General features: G+C 41.6%; 1 protein-coding gene across 21 annotated transcripts in view; it reads right to left on the reverse strand.

The window, feature by feature from the left end:
* The window catches only part of LOC118657633 (transformation/transcription domain associated protein), a 112815-nt gene that overhangs the window by 58431 nt on the left and 39148 nt on the right, over positions 1 to 15236 (reverse strand). For 12 of the 21 annotated variants that reach the window (XR_004968062.1, XM_036311887.1, XM_036311895.1 and 9 more), the window contains exons 24-33: positions 14118 to 14335; positions 13808 to 14005; positions 12949 to 13209; positions 12064 to 12225; positions 10671 to 10767; positions 8708 to 8829; positions 8238 to 8408; positions 3964 to 4032; positions 1467 to 1520; positions 1322 to 1342 (exon numbers count right to left, since the gene is read on the reverse strand). Coding sequence is in view for 20 of the 21 variants with exons in the window: in XM_036311887.1 (XP_036167780.1) it covers positions 1322 to 1342; positions 1467 to 1520; positions 3964 to 4032; positions 8238 to 8408; positions 8708 to 8829; positions 10671 to 10767; positions 12064 to 12225; positions 12949 to 13209; positions 13808 to 14005; positions 14118 to 14335 (1373 nt within the window). In the remaining variant the exon portion in view is untranslated. The remainder of the gene's footprint in view (positions 1 to 1321; positions 1343 to 1466; positions 1521 to 3963; positions 4033 to 8237; positions 8409 to 8707; positions 8830 to 10670; positions 10768 to 12063; positions 12226 to 12948; positions 13210 to 13807; positions 14006 to 14117; positions 14336 to 15236) is intronic. The other 9 variants (XM_036311894.1, XM_036311898.1, XM_036311892.1 and 6 more) reach the window with 4 other exon arrangements.

Here is a 15236-nt window from a genome sequence, read left to right on the forward strand (position 1 = left end):
TGCCTATGGCTGTATGTGGAAGGATTCCCTCAGTATGCTGTGACATCATGGGGTCTTCCCAATGTACTAAGCTCTGAAGGCAAAGACTTATTTTGCCCTCAAAACTTAGCACAAAGTCCTCAAAAAATACTTAAGTATTTACCCTGGAAACCAAATATCAATGTAAATAAATGACTGGCCATGGCACTAATTATTTGTCAACCAGGCATAAAATAAAGCTGACAACTGCTTTTATTGAATCTTAGTGAAAAATGTGAAACACCAAGCATTTTGCATTTTTAAATGTGCTAACAGCTCGGTGGCCGATTACTGAGTGCCAATCCAACTTTCCCTTCTCATTTTCAGTTCCCCCAATTTCGTGTCTGCGATTCTAGGGAAATCCCCATGAGCACAGAAGGGAAGACGCCCCGATGCACCCCCCACGTGGTGTGCAATAGGTTGTCCATTACTCTAAGCACAGTAAAATGGGGATGATAAACACTAGTCGGGAGGGACCACATCCCACAGCATTTGAGATATTTTTTCTAAACCCTCTTTAAACCAAAAGGCAAAGCAGTGAGATGGGTAAGAAATGAGAAAAATCGGCTCACTGTCACCTCATACCCATACCATCGCTAGAGTTCTTGTCTACAGTCTTCAAATCTTGGGACAGAACAAGTTCTATCCTGAAATTAGAATAACATTCTAGTAATGGTCTTATACTATAGTTTTTTGTTTTCAAAGCACTGTTACAAAATCACTTTTTTTGGTCCTCCCATTCCATCAGAAGATAGGAAATGACGTATTATCACTCATCCCCATTTTACAGAAGAGGGAAACCTTAGAGTTTGTCTATTCAAAGTCACAGTGTTGTCACTACATCAGTGTGGTGTGTGTGAACAAGAGATGCAGGGGACTGGGTGCAGGGGAGCAAGGAGGTTCTAAAATTCAAGACAGTGCGTCAGTGTAACTGTATCACACCTCCCAATTTCTAGCAGGATTATATATTCTTTGTGGAGTTTCCTCTCCAGAGGTTGTTAGATGTATGAGTTCAAACGAACTATGACAGCAAAATCCAACAAAATCTTAAATATTGAGATGCTGATATTCTAACATGTAGAAAACCAAAGAACTTAGAATCTTGCTTAAAACATCCTAGAAGAAAACATGCGTGACACCCAGACAGTTCACAGCAATGATACTAATATAACTCTGCCACAGACAGACAATACGGCTCACTGCACTCAAAGGCACAATGCACTCTGTCCACCACAGAACCACAAGTCACAGCAAAACCAAATACGACCACGACCCCCTCCTGCGTCTCCACTGAAATTCTCACCTCTACCCCTTCCATGGCAGGCTGAACCAAAACAAAAATTACAGCATGAAAAAATGCAACAGAAAGGTAAAAAGAAAAGAAAAGAAAATATAAACTGTTCTTCACATTGCAAGTCATAAACTGACTTTTAATAGGTTGTTCTCACCTCAAACTGACAGAATGGAGACAAGGAACATCTCCCGCACTCTGAAATGCTTTCCTGAGGATGGGGAGGAAAATCATCTTTTTTCTATTTATGTTATTTACATTAAAAATTCCCATATACTCATACACAGTCAGGGTTATTGGGGTAAACAAGACAGTAAAGATACAATTATCAGAAAGCACACAATAATTAGTAAATGCTCAACAGCACAACAAAAAAACAAACAAAAAACACCTTCCACCCTTCAGATGTCAAACACAGCCCTCTGACAGTGTCGAATAGAGTGTATTCCTTCCATACATCAAATTTTAAAATACAGAATTTTTAAATTCTTGTCTAGAGGAGAAATTGTAAGACTTTGCTGTGTGCAAATACATTTAAATAACTCTTTTGTTTAGGGGGAATATTTTAAGCTTTTTTGTGAAGTGCTAAGAAATTTTTAAAAACCTCTTTCCCAGCTAAAGTCTTCTAGAAGAGTACCAGAGGGCTTAAGCCTCGTCAGTAGGCATGTCTGAGACCCCCACACCCAGGAGAACCCACAGGCTACGACTGGATACCTGAGCAATCTTGTCAAGTAAAGATTGCATGTATGCGTACATGTTAGATGTATGTGTACTGTGCATGTTGGATGTATGTGTATGTGTATTGTGCATGTGTGCATGAGTGTTGGGGGGGGGGTGGAGACATGGCATAACATGCCATGAGTTCTGCCCTGTAAGTTCAATGCTAAACAGGCAAGCCTTCCTAAACATGATGATGTACAAATCTCTAATCACTGGGGTGCCCAGCATTACAAAGCTTTATTTTTAGTCAACTATTTAACATGTCTTCAGTTATAGTTTTTCAATGAGCCAATATTACTTGGTGATTTGACCAAATAGGAACAAACTACTTTCCAAGATCTACTGCCAATCCTGGGCCGCATGCATAAGAAATAACCAGGGCTCAAGAGCAGAAAGGCAAGGCTTGGCCCTGGACTGAGGTGATGGAGCCATGGCCATGCTGCCTGTGGATCCCAAACACCATGTCCTGGGTTCACCTGGGGCCTCTCTCACACAGCTGGGTGTTCCCAAGCAGCTCAGGGAATACACTCATCCGACAACCAACATGTTTCATTGAACAGGAGCAAAGACTTCCCAACACCCACCGCTCCGTCCCCTCTGCAGTGCCCCCACCCCGAACCCTTCCAAACAACTTGATGTAAAAGTTTGTGGAGTCCTTTTGATCTAACATAAGTCATTCATCTACCCACGAGGTTTTTTTAATGTTCATTCTGGAATGGCTGTGTGTTTCAGATAATTAACAGTTTACTGTGAAGACAAATATAAAATTTACAACAAAAATACCTAAGAGATGAAAGATGGGAAGGAAAAGCACAGAAGCACTTGCACCTACTTCCAAGAGCTTAGGGTTTAAAAATACACTCTGCTCTCCCCCACGAAGTTTCCCTGACTTGATTCCTGTTTATATAAATAACAAACCTTCAAAGAGGTCACGGATGGTATACCAATCCTAAAAAAGTTAAAAATCCTGGTTTAGTTTTGCTTAGTTTGCTCTTTAGAAGCAGCAAGAAACAAATAAGACTTACACAAATAAAACACTTGACACAGAATGGTCAAAACAAAGCATATAAAGCCAAAAAAAAAAAAAATCAAGTTGGGATGAAACACAGCATCCGACAAACAGGCACAGGAGGACAAAAGCCACGTTAACTATGCCTCTGCAGAGCTGCAGAGTTCCCTCCTCAGGACACAATGGCACCAGAAAACAGAAACTTGGCAAAACACAACCTCACTGACAGGACAAGCACCAACTTAAAAAATATTTTAAAGAAATAGTAACATGTACAAGTAAAATTATAGTCAAAACAACAAGAACCATTCATTTTTAAGAGGCAAAATCTTTAATGACTAATATAGAATGCTCGAAAAGATTTAACTAAGTGGTTTTCCCTCAAAACCATAAATATGGGTTTTGAAGTAGTAGCCATTTGACTTTTGCCAAACAACTGGGATGGGATATTTAGACCTAGAAAACATAAAATTGTTTTATTTTTATGTAATGTCTTATTACAATCTCTTTAATGCTTTAAATCCTAAAATAACTCCTTGATTTTATGAGGCAATGATGATGGAAAGCGATGGAAAACAACAGCAGAGGAGGGCACCACCATGCAAACAGCAGCTGCCAAGGACAGTCTAGAACATACACTTAGTTCCCTTTAACGCAAAAATAGTACAATTCAAATACTAACATTCAAGCTTCCGAGAACTCTCAGCAACAAAAACGTCATATTAAAGTGAGCAAAGGGAGATTTTAAGGAAGCATTAAAAAAGAATGTTTTCAGCAATCAAGAGAAATTTTTTAAATGTAATGCTAATAAAATGTTTAACAATTTAAATGGACTACAATCATATAAAACTAGATTCCGATATGAACACTGACTGTGGCAGGGGCCGACAGGGTGGCCCTTCCCAGAAACAAACAAGTCACTCACGTTTCCGTCGCTCCTCTGGCCCCCTTTATGGGTGAGGACCACCACTTCCATCCACTTTCGCAGATGTTGCTGTTGAAAAAAATACATCCTTAGACACTTCTTCCTCACAACAGGAGCATTTCAATTCCAAAATGCTGCTTTTAGTGAAAACACATATATAATCATTCATTTCCATCATATTTAATGTGAGAACGGCAGTGTTTCTGTTACTGAAATAGCCCAACCATTCAACTAGTGATGGGGATAACTAGCATTTGTTTACGTTCTATAAAGAAAGGCTGAAACCACCCTGCTACAGAAGAAAACACCCTGAAACCTGCCATTCCAATATCAGGATGTTTACTCCTGTCCATCATTCCTGCTGTCACCTTATGATGCTGGTACTTTGTGTCACAGCTGTTCACGGAGTGCTGCCATGCACCCAGCACCATGCAAGGCACGGGGCAGAGAAGTGAACACGCAGACATCGCCTGTCCTCATGGAGTTCGGGTTGCAGTAGGAAAAACAGTACAGCACCCAGGAGCATGGTGTGTGGAACGAAGATGGTAAGATATGTGAAAGCTTTGGTCAGGTCCCTACTGAGGCACACGAGCCAGAAGCACAAGGAAGAGCGTTCCAGGCAGAGAGAGGGAGGGACAAAGGCCCTGGAGCCAGAAACAGAAAGGCGGCTGCTGTGGGAGGACAGGGGGGCAAAAGGGGCCCAAGCGGAAGGACTGGAGAGAATGAGTGGGTCCCATTTGGGTCAGAGGCTGTGCAAATTAGTGCTGACAGGTAGCAATTCCCTTCGGTGCAGAATGACGGCAGTTGTTCTGTGCAGATTCTGTGCAGAGCAAGAGGAGAGAGTCCCTGAGCCCAAAGTGACTGTGACCTGACTTGAGCATGTGGCAATCAGGGTCCCACCACAGCAAAACCTGGCAGACAAGCACTCAGAGCCCACAGCTAAAACCACAAGAACATCCAAATACGAGATGTATCTTCATTATCCGACACTGACCAAACATGTTCTTCAAAACACTGATGCCCCCCAGGAAATTAACAAGTTGCTTAAAAAGAACTTCATGGTAAAATAGGCTTGGGGGCAGATGGTTTAAATGCATCTAAACACTTTTCTGCCCTAGCTGGTTTGGCTCAGTGGATAGAGCATTGGCCTGCTCCCGGGTTCAATTCCGGTCAAGGGCACATGGACAGATTTGGGCTTGATCCTCAATAGAGGGCATGCAGGAGGCAGCCAATTAATGATTCTCTCTCATCATTGATATTTCTCTCTCGCCCTTCCTCTCTGAAATCAATGAATCCTATATAATAAAACCTTAATATGCAAATCGACCAAATGGCGGAATGACCGGTCCCTATGATGCGCATTGACCACCAGGGGGCAGATGCTCAATGCAGGGGCTGCCCCCTGGTAATCAGTGCACTCCCACAGGGGGGGCACTGCTCAGCCAGAAGCCCAGGCTCACAGCTGGCGAGCGCAGCGGCTGTAGCGGGAACCTCTCCCGCCTCCACCCCAGGCAGGCGGTAAGGAGCGAGGGGTCCCGGACTGCGAGAGCCCGGACTGCAAGAGGGATGTCTGACTGCCAGCAGGCGGACATCCCCTGAGGGGTCCCAGACTGCAAGAGGGCACAGGCCGGGCTGAGGGACAACCCCCATCCACCCCTACCCCCCACCCCCCAATGCACAAATATTGTGCACTGGGCCTCTAGTAAATAAATAAACACTTTTCCATGAGCCTTTAATGTAAACTTCAAGAGGAGAGTACAGGAAGTTGTGTTTCCCAAACTTACCAATGGAGGTTTTTTCCCTACAAATTGCAGGGCCAATGTTCTAAGAATCATATGTTGAGAACCCCTAAAACAACACATTTCTTTAAGAAACTAAGTACACTAAGCTAACAATATTTTACCAATAAAATTCCTTGAAGGAAGTCACCAGAATATATTTTCATAAAACCTACACTGTTAGAATAACTATTTATACCAAAGACAGAAAGTGACACAATTAAAAGTGCAGTAAGTGACCAGCTATGTCATTCTGTTTTTGGATTCCCCAAAGGAAAGAAATGAATGCTAACTGGTATATAAAATCCATGTCTAGTTAAATAAGGAAGTACCCAAAATAACTAACCACATTAGAGGCTTCAAGACCAAATGTCAAGCAGTTCAAATTTTAACAAAGGAAAATTTTCGGGGTTGTTCCCACAAATGCCCCTCTACAAAGTAAGGTTTCTTATCTCTTACACTGAAGCCTTACGCTGTTAACCTCAAAAGCTAATCATGAGGGAAAACAAAGGCTCCGAGTCTGGGCACAGTTCTGAAGGACATGAGTAAGAAGGGCAAACGTGTCCTTGACCACACCTGGCACAGCCCGGTGGACCTGGGACACCATGGGAAGACCCAAGCCAAACACAAAGGACCAGCCACACACGCCCGGGATGGACTCGGGCAAGATGGTGCCAGATGGAAATGGCTGAACAGACAGTAACTTCAATCATTCTTTATCCAAGTGCATCAACTCTCTCTGCTTTTAGAGGATTTTTAACCACTCAGAAAATGTCTATATTGCCAGAGAAAGGAAAAAAAACCCTAAACCTACGTAACTTTGTTTTATTGGAAAAGATTCCTGAACTTAGTCAGAAACCACAGACTGGAAGGCAGTCTCTTCACACTGTTTTAAATATCGGATAACAAATCACTGAAGGAATTCCCAGCTAACAGCAAATCTGAAGGGTTAGATTAGGGGTAAAAAATGCAAAAAACAATAATATTGCTTCAGGCAGGCAGCAAAGACTGCAACAAATGACAGCTGACAGAGTTGGAAGAGACAAATAGTAAAAAAGGAGGCAAATATAAAAACATTAGGACATTGAAAAGATATGCACAAATCTCATATATGAAAGCACCAATAGTTGTAATAGTCTATAAGATAACGTGTATACTTGTGCTCTGACTAGGAAGTGATTAATATCACTTACTTTAACCACACTTGTGAATGTATGAGTATAAACTGGTAGGTATGTATGTGCATTACATATATTTGGAATCTTAAACAGAAGGGTTCTTCCAATTTGGAAAATTCACTTCCACATAATATTGCTTCCCACTCACACTCTTCCATTAGGGCATCACAGTTTCTAGGGCCAATCACAATATTATTATCAATTCCCAATTAGGTGTTTGGGTCACTGTTCATTTTTTAGGTGTCTATAAAGAAGCTAGTATGTGAGGTAAAAAGTTGTGTGGTTTTCATATACACATATATCTATACTCCGTAACGCACTATATCTATATCTAAATCTAACTATCTGCTCACTCCTGTTTACATCTGAGGGAAAGGTATATCAAACAAAACCAAATTTTTAAAAATACCCACCTCTAGTATCTTAAATATCTATATGGCCAAAGGCTATTTATGAAAAATACATGCACATTAGCAGTATTTATAAGTGTCTATTTACCAGAAACAAAATCAAATACTAAGAAAATTAATAGCTGAATCTCCTTCACCTGCTTACACTTCAAATTTAAACATTGCCGAACAGATTTTATTTGCATCATTATTTCCTTGATAATTCTAAAAACCCAAAGGATTTCTAAAGTTCTTACAAGTTTTCCACTGTATCATCGTCTGTAAATCAAAAGACTGGGAATAATCTAGATCAGGTGTGGGGAACATCCGGCCCTCAGGCCATACCATGGGCCCTATAAGGCCTGTGAAATCATTTGGTCTGGCCCCAGCAAGGCATTAGGGGGGAATTAATTAAATGTTTGATCAAATACAGCAGGTTAATTTTTAAGCTGATAATTTTGTGTGGCCCACTAATGATGCTATAAATATCCAAATGGCCCCTGGTAGAAAAAAGGTTCCCCACCTATAATCTAGAAGGTCATCAGTGGGGGTCAGGTTACATAAATGAGGGCATGGCCACATAAGGATTATTGTCATCACAAAGCAGAATGAAGAAGCACTTTATGTTCTGATGAAATGGTGGGGTAGTAGATAGGAAAAGTAAGAACTGTGATTATATCATCCTTCCTTTTGTGGGAAACAAAAGAATATACACATATCCTATTACAAATGTAAAAGCCTCCAGAAGGACACTGTTAACACTGGTTGTCTCTGGGAAGCGGGTGGAGAGTTGGAGGACAGGAGGGATACTTTCACAGCATACCCTTCCATAACCTTTGAATTTTAAACCATGTAAATATTACTTACTTAAAAAAATAATTCCAATTTTCAGGTTTATTATAGAATATATTTACATGCATTTAGCTTACCATCATCTGATCACAGAATTTATCATTGAAGGAGTTTGGGAAGAGCCTGGTAACCGAAGTCAGACGATTCACAACATTCAGCGTCAAACTTCGATAATCCCCCAGCATCATCAACAAAGGTCGCATATGTGTGTGGATTTGATCTACTTCTATGGTAGCACCTTCTAAAAACTATTTTAAAAGAAAGGTTACAATGAAAACAGATAACAGACTATACTTTAGAATAGAATAGAACTTATATGCAACTCTACCAGCAAGTTTCTGTGTTCCTTGAAAAAATGAAACATTAAACGTATCTATTGACTAGTCATTGCTGTATAGTATTTTTAAAGGTTTGGTATGACTACGGAACCAGTAGAGACATTATTACAATCCAGTGGATATTAACGGGCAGATTTCCAGGCACACAGACAAGGTAAGCAGAACTCCTAAACAGAATTCACACACACACACACATACACACCCCTCACCTTTCGCATGCAGGCTTCTCCAGCCTCCTGGAGCTCACTATTTGTGGAATTAAGTGCTTTGAAGAGTGCAGCAATGATCTTCTCTCTGGACTGAGGAAGGTAATTGCAGGCAGCAAGTGCATCTTTAGGGAGAAAAAGTAATATAATCTCATTATTAACCTGAAAATACATGAACATATTGCTTATCTAAAGGCTCTTACCAGCCCTGGCCAGTTTGGCTTAGTAGACAAGAGCACTGACCCTTGGAACAAAAGGCCCTGGGTTCAATTCCAGTCAAATGTATGCACCTGGGTCATGGGCTCGATTCCCAGTAGGGGGCATACAGGAGGCAGCCAATCAATGATTCTCTCTCATCATTGATGTTTCTGTCTCTCTCCCTCTCCCTTCCTCTCTGAAATCAATAAAAATAAAAGGTACATCTTTAAAAATAAATAAATAAAGGCTCTTACCCACAAAAATTATGTGTCACTAAACCTCTTTCCTAGTATCTGACCTTGAGAAAGACAAAAAGACCACATGATCTTCTACTGACATTATCTAAGGGTGAAATCAACAGCCAGAAGGGCCCTGACAAATTTTACATTGTCCAGATAGGAGGGAGAGGGCAGAAGAGGGAAGAAAGAAGGTCCCCAATGACACTGCTGCCCCCACGACATCTTCATATAGGGTGAGCATGGCTGACCTGTGGTCAGATGCTTGCTGAATTCATGAAGAGGGCATGGCCTTGATGAAGGAACAGACACACACACAGCCAGGCTTCGCTCCACTATTCATATCTAATCAGGCAGCCTCCTCCCAACTTGAGAGACTTTGAAAATACAAATATTCTGAGGAAAGGAGACACACCTCAATCGTATGCTCATTAGGAGAGAACAGCCTAGCCTTGGCTGGTGTGGCTCAGTGGAAGAGCACCAGGCCAGTGCATCAAAGGGTCACAGGTTCAATTCCTGGTCAAGGGCACATACCTGGGTTGCCAGTTCGTTCCCACCCTGGTTGGGGCATGTGTGCGAGGCAACTAATTAATGTGTCTCTCTCACATCTCTCTCTCTCTCTCTCTCTCTCTCTCTTTCTCTCTCTTCCTCCCTCCCTTCCTTCCACACTCTCTAAAAATCAACAGAAAAAATATCCTCAGGTAAGGCTTACCAACAACAAAAAGAGAGAGAACATCCTAGCAAGAGGACCATATTGCTAACAGGAATGTCAAAGGGCACCCCAAAGAAAAAATCCCAACTCAGAAAAAGTGAGAAGCTGGCAAACATCCCTGCTCTGCACCTCCCTCACTCTGGCTTACTTTGTCGTAACACCCCACCCAGCCCCACCCTCAAGCTTGGATATTATATTCTCTGTTTCTCAGATTCTCTACCGCTAATTCAAGGATTCTGACAATAATTTATTAAGGGTATAAATATCAATAGATCAAGAGACAAAGTCAACTTAAAAAACCTGTATTGGGTATTACCAAAAAGGGGAGGAAATGACTGTTTCTAAGCACAAGGGTGAGTACTGACCTAGTATATTTTTTTAAACTCAACACAATTCCTGTACTAAACACTGATAGCTAAAATTCAGGAAAATCAGCAGGATTCTCAGATGCTTCTGAATCATTACAAAGTCTATAAACAATGTTGTATATCTTACTAAATACTCTGTTGGATGAAAATGGTAATATATGAATGGTATGACAACTCTGTTAAACAAGAATATTAGGTTCATAGGAGAACTATAAATAGTTTATTAAATAGTAAAATTCAATTTACTATAGAATAAGAAATTATTTAAATCCTAACAATCTATATAATCCACTGACATCTCATTATCTAGTTTGATAAATACACACATAGTTTTTGATCCCACCTTAAAAACAACACAAGAAGCCAAAAAAAAAAATTTAAACAACATAAAAGGCCACTGTCCCCTTTCACTTTTATCCCCAGTAACTTGTTTCAGATTTATATGAACTTACTTAGTGCTGCAATTCTCAAAGGCACGAGTGATGGAAGACTTTTGTAACAGGGCAGCTTTGTTAAAGCTGAATCTTCAGCCTCACACAAATTCAAAAGCTGCAAAAGATAAAGCAATGTAATTTAGCCTGCTCTTACTGTAATGACATAATAACCTTACAAATAAAAGAGCACAGCAATCTTCCACACACCCCACAACACAATTAACTGACAAACTGAACTCAAATTCTAAAGAATTTTATTCCAGGTCAAGGGCATGTACCTTGGTTGCAGGTTCATCCCCGTCCCCGATCAGGTGTGGGAGGCAACCAATCCATGTGTTTCTCTCACATCCATGTTTCTCTTTCTCTCTCTCCTACTTTCACTATAAGTAAATGGAAAAAAATATCCTCAGAGGTAAGCATTAAAAAAAAAAAATTAGCCCTAACCGGTTTGGCTCGGTGGATAGAGCGTAGGCCTGTGGACTGAAGGGTCCCAGGTCCGATTCCGGTCAAGGGCATGTACTTTGGTTGCGGGCACATACCCAGTGGGGAGTGTGCAGGAGGCAGCTGATCGATGTTTCTCTCTCATCGATGTTTCTAACTCTCCATCTCTCTCCCTTCCTCTCTGTAAAAAATCAATAAAATATATTTTTTAAAAAAAATCAATAAAATATACTTTTTTACAAAGAATTAATGCTTATAATCTGACTGTATCTAAAGATTAGTTTCTGTTTATTACTGTAACCTGGGAAGTTTACGTGGCAAACACTTGTAAGATGTCATCTGCCTCTGCCCATTATCTTGAATCAAGGGGCAAGTCAAGTCCACTAAGCGGCACGAGAACCCGGCAGGACAAGGCTCCAAAGTAAGTCATGGTTCCCACCTATGATCTGCAGCTTCTCTGCTATGACCTTAGGTGTATACCAAATGCTCATGCTCAGTTTCTGTATCTTCAGGAGGTCAGAGCTACAGAGGGCATTCATGTGAAGTAAGGTCTCAACAGTGCCTGGCACGTTTAAGTGACTAATAAACTCAATAAGCTGGCACTTGCTTGTGCCATCTTATTCTGAGCACCAGCAGATGGGACAGTGACTAAAGTAGATGGTACAGTCTTAGCTCTAGATTACAACTTGAAGGCCCTGAAGAGCAAGTTTCCTTGGTAGAGGGCTAAGAGAGTTCAAAAGACTCATGAAACACCCACCTTTTGTTGAACATCTGCAATCACTATGCCCACCTTCTCCCCAATCCCAGATGTACCATATGTGTGCCGAGTGCTGTGCCAGGCAATTGCTGGTTCCCTGTGGTCACCTCCCAGGCCTTCTCTGAGTGCTGCCTAACCAGTCTTCGTGCACAAAGACAGTTTACCAGACACACGTCATCACCATCCACACCACGCGTACCACCACCCCCCTACCTCTGTGTAGAACACCTTATGCTCCACCACGTTAAGATCCATTGTGAAGAGCCTGGGCTGCAATGTGGTACAGAACGTGTTCCCCTCCATCAGGCCGATCTGTGCATTGGCAGGCTGGTGTCTGAGCAAATGCTTCTTAGGTGGGACCATATCCTGGAGGACCTAGGACAGGTAAGGAGGAACTGCAACTAAACACATGCCCCTCAAAAAGGCTCTCATCACAATATTCTAAAGCAATTACCAATTTGAAAATCATAAGAGATTAAAGGTTATTACAGATGCCTTTTAATTAAGTGACAGAGAGATGCTTCATGTGCTGAAACTGGGCCATGGGTGTCTGATATACTTCATTCCTAAGGCTTCAGAGTAACCTCTCTTAAAACAAACAAACACAGCCCTGACCGGTTTGGCTCAGTGGATAGAGCGTCAGCCTGCAGACTCAAGGGTCCCAGTTTCGATTCCGGTCAAGGGCATGTACCTTGGTTGTGGGCACATCCCCAGTAGGGAGTGTGCAGGATGATGTTTCTCTCTCATCAATGTTTCTCTCTCATCAATGTTTCTAACTCTCTATCCCTCTCCCTTCCTCTCTGTAAAAAAATCAATAAAATATATTTTTTTAAAAAAACACAAAACTACCAGATTGTGCTATACTGATCCAGGAAACCAACCTTCTATCCTCTTGACACTGGCCATTACCAATAGAACTATTAATATAAGCACATTGATTTTCACATATCTGAGGTTAAAAACAGCATATGTAATAGTATTCTGTAAAGTGGACACAAAATTATAAATTATGTATCCTCTAACTCTTAGATTTAAAGGGAGAAAAAAGTCTCAAAAGTTTTGATCATGTTACCTTCGTCCTGGTGACGGAAATCTCACCTCTTTATGGGGTTCCATTATCACTGTCACACTTTTTCCAGTGACCTGGGCCAAAACTTGCAGTGAATGCATAGCCTGTTTCCTCACAGTGGAATTTGGAGAGGTGACTTCTCGAACCAAGTCGTGTGTCACGTGGTGAAAAGACTTTTCCTGAGCTGCCACAATCTCTTCCACTCTCTCCTCCTCTTTTAAAGGTGTCGCACACCTCATCAGAAGCTGCTCCAGCGTGGTTTTGGCCATGGCAACGGCCCCATTGGAAACCTGCAGGCCAAGGACTCCTTCGATCAAAAAGGGAACAATGCTGCCCAGGACAGCCATGTCTCCTGCGCAACCTGCCTGCCATAAAAACTGTCTCTAAGGGGGGTCACGCCCCTCGTGCCAACTACTTTAATAAGACTACTTCATAACTTCCATTAGGTACTTATAGGTCATTCCTGTGTCACTCAGAAAGGAAAACGTGGTGTAGACAGGATCTTTGTATTTACCAAACAGATACGCTAGCGATGCCCAGATATTCTGCCTGCATATACGTTCATAAAGAATGCAGCGTCTGTGGAAATGCTGGACCATGTGCACTACCGAGCCCCAAGACAAGACTGAGGAGTGGTGCTTCCTTCACAGGCCACAGATGTTCTGTGATAAGTTCTCTGGTTTCTGACTGCTCCTTATGAAGACAGACAGGTATCTGATAACCAGAGAAAACCTAGGGGGTTCTGATCTGTCCTTTTATTGAAGGTGTTGTTATAAAACCTAAGCTTTTAGGAGAGCAAATTTGCAGAACTGACTCTTGCTACCTATTCTCCAGCAAATCAGCTTCTTGAGACAGCTGAGTTATAGGTTTGGAGCCACCATCACCTACCTCTCCAGTTAAGTCCATCATGACAAAGAGAAGTGCTTTGAGGAATGTCTGCTGGTTCTGCAGAACCCAAGTGAGAGGCAGCCGCTCCATGAGAAACTTAATGGACACAACACCCCCCAACTTTGCATACCAAGCCTGCTCATAACAACACGCACACAAGCGCTCCACAATGTAAGAAAACAGAGGCAGCTGGCATGCCTAGAGAGAAAAACAAACACAAACCTTAATGTGTTACTGCAATTCTTAAACTACCAGTTTCTAGAATGACACCCTCAGGTACAAACCCCACAAATAGGAGATCCAGCCTTACCCTCTCCTTTGAGCCCAGGATGATACTTGCAACATCAAATATCACAGCAAGAGCCACCTCTCCAATCTTGCAAAGTTCCTTTTCTTCATATGCCATACATATAGCTATGGCATCAATGAGAACCAATGGATCCATTCCTTTCGACCCGTTTTCTTCACTGTGAAACATGGCTGTGCTGGGCTGGCTGCCCACCTGGTAGCAAGGCAGCAAGAAAGGACCTGGAGGAGAGCACAGGGCGCATGAGAGAGAAGAGTATCCGCCTACCAACATTCTTGTCCCTCAAACTGCAAAAGTACCTCATTTTCTTTTCTTTGAGGTTAGGAACTTAATACTTTAGACCAACTTCTATTAAACTCAATATTTTTAAACTAAGGAGTCTGATTTACACTAAGGTAATTTTTCTGAATGTTTTTTATTAAACATTGTATTACTTTCAGATTTCCTCAATCATAAGTCAAAAATGTATTAATTTAAAATAAGAACCACTCGCTGGTTTGGCTCAGTGGATAGAGTGTTGGCCTGTGGACTGAAGGATCCTGGGTTCAATTCCATTCAAGGGCACATGCCTGGGTTGCAGGCTCAATCCCCAGTAGGGGTGTGCAGGAGGAAGCTGATCAACGATTCTCTCTCATCATTGATTTTTCTATCTCTCTCTTTCCCTCTCCTTTCCTCTCTGAAAGCAATAAAAATGTATTTTAAAAAATAGTTTATTTCTCCTAAAATATTCTCATGGCCAACTTTAAAAAAAAAGAAAAAAAGAGAGAGAGAACCACAATCGGGTACCTTCTTTTTAAAAAGTCATTCAACAGGCCAAAGGGCAGAGCATGCCAATGACTATGGATTACCCTCTGTACATTCCTGACATACATATAACAATCAAAAGCAACAGTTCACACACAAAAAAGCAACAGCACCCAGGTATGACACCCAACATACACACAAAGAACAATCTGCCAGCAACTATTAATGCCTCACAGCTGCCTAGGACCCATAAGTTGGGAATTATCAAAAAAGTTACAGGTCTGCTGGAAAGTTAACATTAACACAGAAGAAACACTGAGAAACAATCTAAGTGCTAAATTGTACAGTATCAACTGCCCAGGCCGAGTTACGAGGGGA

Source organism: Myotis myotis, unplaced genomic scaffold (genome assembly GCF_014108235.1).
Source record: "Myotis myotis isolate mMyoMyo1 unplaced genomic scaffold, mMyoMyo1.p scaffold_m19_p_6, whole genome shotgun sequence".
In the NCBI taxonomy this organism is placed as follows: domain Eukaryota; kingdom Metazoa; phylum Chordata; class Mammalia; order Chiroptera; family Vespertilionidae; genus Myotis; species Myotis myotis.